Source organism: Betta splendens, chromosome 19, assembly GCF_900634795.4.
Source record: "Betta splendens chromosome 19, fBetSpl5.4, whole genome shotgun sequence".
NCBI lineage: Eukaryota > Metazoa > Chordata > Actinopteri > Anabantiformes > Osphronemidae > Betta > Betta splendens.
Genome location: NC_040898.2, coordinates 5,518,382 through 5,523,792, shown reverse-complemented (window position 1 = coordinate 5,523,792; position 5,411 = coordinate 5,518,382). Strand labels below are relative to the sequence as shown.

Here is a 5,411-nt window from a genome sequence, read left to right as displayed (position 1 = left end):
TAAAGGAACAACCTGACGTAACACGGAACTATGGGACATGTTGTCCAATAGTAATTTCAGCAATGTTTGTATAAACACTTACAATATTACATTATACATTATCGCGGATAGATACATGATCTGAAATTAATTTAACTTCAGGGAATTTGGTTTAAGCTTTTAATCGTTTGAGTTTAAACTTTTAAAATCGCCTTGTTATTGGCTGTACTATATGTCACTTTAAAAATGAGCCAATAAGCACCTTGTATGTTACAAGATGACGTCAGTACAACTATTAATACTCCATAATCTCCTCCCATCACAGTGTTGCCAGAGACGAACGGACGTTAACGCATCGTACTCTACGCCGACTTACATCTTGAAGGTAAATATAGTCATTTTTCTCTGTCGATTACTTTTTAAGTTATTCGTCGATACAACTGTGATGTGAGTCTAACACTGCCGTTTTTGTCGAGGAGTACTATGTGGGAGACAGGCTAGTTTGATTTGCTAACATATTCTTAGCCTAAAATAGAACAATGGAGTCTCCCAACGTTTTAGTGGACATTTCCAGTTAAATGTCGCTATTGACTCACTAAAATAAGCGCAATCTGACAAAAACAACCCCGTGGTTGTCGACAGCCGACGATCGGCGTGTATTTTGTTGGACGAAAGTGGATTTGGGCGAAACTAATTGCGACTAGGCTAATGTTGCTTTAGCACAGCCGAGGCAATGCCGTCTGTCTGAAAAGAGAAACAGAAAATGGCGAACTGGGGAAAGGAGAGCGGCTCGGCCGGCCACGGCGCCGTGTGTTGACACACCGCCGGTTGTGCCTGTTGGCGCTGATTTCTAAATGTCGGCGACACTGTTGTTCAGTCGTAGTAAAGTGACTCACTTGGAGGGGGATTTCTTCTTTTATTTTTAGGCTTTGGTGGTAAACCGGTTCACACGTACGGGCGCAATCTGGCGCAAAGCCGTCGCCTCCCACAAGCCGTAACCTGGGGGAGGGGAGCTGTGTGATATTGTGCTAGGCTAGCAGGTTAGCCTGACGAGCTAATGAGCTGATTGGGTTACCTCGTCGGGTTGGTTTAGCCTAAACTCAAATCCATGCGTTTTAAAATAACACAATGTGCGTTCCAGCACCTGCGACATGGCCCGTACCAAGCAAACTGCCCGTAAATCCACTGGAGGAAAGGCGCCGAGGAAGCAGCTGGCTACCAAGGCAGCCAGGAAGAGCGCGCCGTCCACGGGGGGAGTGAAGAAGCCCCATCGTTACAGGTGTGCACCGTAATATCCACGTATTGTTGGCCTCATCGGTCACTGCATGTTAGGTCTAAATGTCAACCCCTGAACCCTTAGGCCCGGAACTGTGGCGCTGAGGGAGATCCGTCGCTACCAGAAGTCCACCGAGCTCCTCATCCGCAAGCTGCCCTTCCAGCGTTTGGTGAGAGAGATTGCCCAGGATTTCAAGACTGATCTGCGCTTCCAGAGTGCTGCCATCGGTGCTCTGCAGGTGAGCGGGTTGTGGTGGGAAGGATGAGGGATGTCTTTGCAGTAGAGCTGTGTGAGCAAGTAACTAAAGCGCGGGTGCCTGCCTGTCTGCCTAACAGGAGGCCAGCGAGGCATACCTGGTGGGTCTGTTTGAGGACACCAACCTGTGCGCCATCCACGCCAAACGTGTCACCATCATGCCCAAAGACATCCAGCTGGCTCGTAGGATAAGGGGAGAGAGGGCCTAAGCGCCCAGCGGCAGCGTTGCCAAGACAAATAATCCTATTTATCGTACTTAACCATTTTGTGGACATTTTTTAATTTTGGGGGTATTTTTTTTTACAAGGTATTTGCTTTTTCTATTGTATTTTAGATCAACCATTCCACCAGCCTGAGTACTCTGTAGGTAGTTGGAAGTGTAGTGAATTAGTTATATCTACCTATTACATGGGTCATTACTGTGTAACAATCATGCCACCTTCTAAACTTCCACGTGGCTATTTTGGCTCCTTTTTGGGATGAAGTCATCAGATTGTGGATGCATTGTTCACATCTTCCACGAGGGGGGGTCCAGTGTTTCTTCACTCATCTACCACTTAGAACAAAATGCCAGCATGCCTTGCTCAAGGTCTCGCTGCAGTGATCCTCCACTCGGCGACAACGAGCATGGCACACTCTATTTTTCTGGACTGCTTTTTACATGTTTTCAAACATAAAATCTTGGCAGCTACATTTAATATTTATGAAAATGTTGTCACATGTCTTTCTATTAAAGGTCTTTATGAGTAGAAAACTGTGCGTGCTGTACCTCATTGTGACGCAGACACAGACTTAAATGCTTAAACACATTTATTTACACATGGCACACACTGAATCATACAAACCACTCTGTATGCTTGAAGCCAATCGCTGCAAGGGAGAGACACTCGTCATACAGATGTTTTGTTGATATTTGACAGTTTGTAGCTGCTTTCTCACCTATTCGACTGACGATCTCTTCGCATTCCTTGATGGTGCCGGCTTTTAGTGCTACACAGCAGAACCCTGTTGACTGAGTGGGGTCTGGGGTGTCTCTGTGAAAGGAGCCAATCAGGCTTCAATGACATCTAGGTCCAACCAATGACAACACAGCCAAGCGCTGAGGTTTACAACAGTGTTTCTATGGGGAGGCGTGACCCAAACTACAAAAGGCCTGAATTATAGATCTGCCTTCATGGTGCCTACTGATAAATTAATGGCCGTTTGATATGTAAATCTGACACTTACGCCACACAGAATGCAAATATTGTGTAGTCGGGTTGGCTGAACCTCCCTACGCATGAAATCTCTGGGTAGTGATGTTGGAACAGGTTCTGGGGAGAACAGAAGAACTGGAGCTGCAACAATCTGAATTGTGAGGCAAAGACACATGAACACCAATTGTGGATCTCGCTACCTTCTTGCTGTTTCTGTCTGTGCATGTCAGATGTGTTTCCTTCATATCCAAGAGCACCTCCTGCAGGAAAAAAAGGACAGGTTGTTCTCCAGTCAGAGCCAAACACAATGTAGGGGCAATTTGCTTTGAGATTTATTACCTTGCTTGGCAGGTTTTTCTGTAACACTTGTGGAATTGCGTTTTGTAGAACCTCCTTGCCTCCAAACTAATAAAAGGCAAAAACAGATCAGATGAAACAAAAAGCATAAATGTTCATAGAAGATTACTGAACATGTGTTAAACAGAGTATTATGTACCATTCCAATGTTTACTCTTCCCAAGTATTGAACAATGTAGACAATCCTGTTAAAGAAAGATGTAAACATGTCTTAATAACAGGAGGACACACAAGTTGTTGATCCTTGAGCGACCGAACAACCATCTTGCCTCCCGTCGTGGAGACACTGTGATGGGGAAGGCCTCCGCTCCGTCACGGCCGACTGTTGGGAGGAAGCGGGGCCCAGCTGCAGCGCGGGGTTCTCCGTCCTCAGGGCCCTCAGGAGTTTAACAAGGGGCCGATACACGGTGCCGTCGTGGGCCCTCCATCGCAGGACGCGGATGGACAGAGGGCAGCCCTTCAGCCGAGACATGACCACACCTGCCTGGGAAAGTCAGGAATACGCCACTTTATGTAGAACCTGTGGCTAGATGGTAATTATGCAAACATGTGTAGGGTTTGTCAAGGGTGTGACCGGCCGCTGTCGGAAACGGCTTCGAGACGAGCTGCGACGATCCCACTGCACCTGTCCACACTTGGAGTTCCTCAGTGAGGTCCCGTTGATCTCGTCGATGATGTCGCCGGGACGGATGTACCCGTCGACGTCGGCCTGGCCCCCGGGCGTCAGCTCGAGGACGAACACGCGCCCGCTCAGATACCTGGAAAACGGGCCAAGACAAACTGGTCCCACGCAGTAAAAGGGGAGATATTGTTTAAGATTGAAAACACAAACCTTAACACCATCCCGACCTCACGACAGGGAACTACTTCATATACTTCACACACCTATAAACACACAAATAGTTTCAATAATATTCATCTAAGCTGTAATGATACTGTTATTATAATATTATGCAATAAAATCATAAACAGTATTTAATACTTACAGGTAGGACCCAGCTCTCATCCAAAAAGCTACAATTCTGCCTCAAGAGACCAGAAGTGGTGATTAGTCTCAAGCTGCCTACTGTTAAAGCTCATATTTTACCGCAAAATACTTTTATTTGCAGCATTTCATAAATGCTCTGACCTCCATATCCAGTTTAAACTCCATGTGGGTGAGGACCAGCAGAAGAGACATGAACGGCTCTGAAAGAGAGCAAGCAGAGCCCCTTTAACGTCTGCTGGGCCATGAATTTCCTCATCTCGCTGTGTTTGGTGGAAATAATGACATCAACTCACCCATGAACTCCTCATTTCTGAGAATGGATTTAACTGGGCTGTACCACTGGAGCAGAGAAAGACAGTTTAAATCTGAGAATGTGAGAGTGCCGGGTAAAAGCGCAGACGGCATCAGGTCTGTGTTCTGACCTCCAGGACCCTGGGTGTGTGCAGCAGGTGGGAGATGAACTGGGCCAGAACCTTGCGGCTCAGCGCCAACCGGAGGAGATAGCGGCCGCGGCCTTGAGACGAGAGCAGCTTCCTGCAAACTCTGCTCTGCTCCAACGCCAGTGACAGAGCAGAGAACCTACAGTGGTGGACAACAATCGTTACCAAGCCCATTTAAATGTCCTTTGTGTGACAATCAATAGGTGGACCGGTGTTACTACCTGCCACAGGCATCCTGAAGGGGAAGCTGCTCAAAGCACTGCCAGTAGTCTCTTTGGACCAGACTGAGAACTGGTTCTGAGGGGAAAACAAACACTCACTCATTAAAATAAATAAACATGATTCTCCCATGCACCGTACTGCTTCACATCATATCTGCAGCATTCCTATTGATTTAAACAACAATCACAGACCACTCAGATGCATGAGATAACATAAAGGAGGCTGTAGGGGCTACTGACGTTGCAGCCCCTTCCTGAGCACGAGCTCGATCAGCTCACAGCAGGAGGCGAGGTGAGGGTTGGTGTCCGTCACCGCTTCCCCGTCCGACTGCAGGTTCAGGACGCACACTGGGGGGGGGGGGGGACGACAAACGTCGGTCCGTCACGCGCGCAACAGCAATACTATATAACAGATACTATATAAAAACGGCTGCGCCTCTGCAACGCGAACAGAACCGACACGAGCCATATTAAATACGCGCGATAGCTGGATTCGGTTAATATTGACACATTGTCGCCTTCTAACGCGCACGTCAACGATGCTCACCCTTGAGCGTCCCCAGCAGAGGGTCTTTGGGAGCCATGCCGAGGATCCGAGGCACAAACGCCGACGCGCTGTCATTTGAAGACAGCGGCGGCACGCGCAGCTTCCACACTTCCGCGTTGCCTTCGCAACATACCGAGACACCGTCCCATTCC

General features: G+C 47.8%; 2 protein-coding genes across 2 annotated transcripts; one reads left to right on the top strand and one right to left on the bottom strand.

The window, feature by feature from the left end:
• The first annotated feature begins 885 nt into the window (after positions 1-885).
• LOC114845317 (histone H3.3A) lies at positions 886-2,264 on the top strand. The gene is made up of 4 exons (XM_041068383.2): positions 886-1,019; positions 1,121-1,258; positions 1,340-1,493; positions 1,591-2,264. Exons 2-4 carry the CDS (start codon positions 1,131-1,133, stop codon positions 1,717-1,719), a joined length of 411 nt encoding a protein of 136 aa, XP_040924317.1. The 5' UTR covers positions 886-1,019; positions 1,121-1,130; the 3' UTR covers positions 1,720-2,264.
• Positions 2,265-2,302: 38 nt separating this feature from the next.
• si:ch211-250n8.1 (uncharacterized) lies at positions 2,303-5,411 on the bottom strand. Its single transcript, XM_029133178.1, has 16 exons — positions 5,260-5,411; positions 4,953-5,060; positions 4,713-4,788; positions 4,474-4,630; positions 4,345-4,390; positions 4,193-4,251; positions 4,050-4,085; positions 3,896-3,948; positions 3,689-3,821; positions 3,333-3,547; positions 3,203-3,248; positions 3,046-3,111; positions 2,907-2,966; positions 2,738-2,823; positions 2,450-2,544; positions 2,303-2,380 (listed from the first exon to the last, which is right to left on the bottom strand). The coding sequence occupies exons 1-16, from the start codon at positions 5,294-5,296 to the stop codon at positions 2,346-2,348; spliced, it is 1,308 nt and encodes a 435-aa protein (XP_028989011.1). The 5' UTR covers positions 5,297-5,411; the 3' UTR covers positions 2,303-2,345.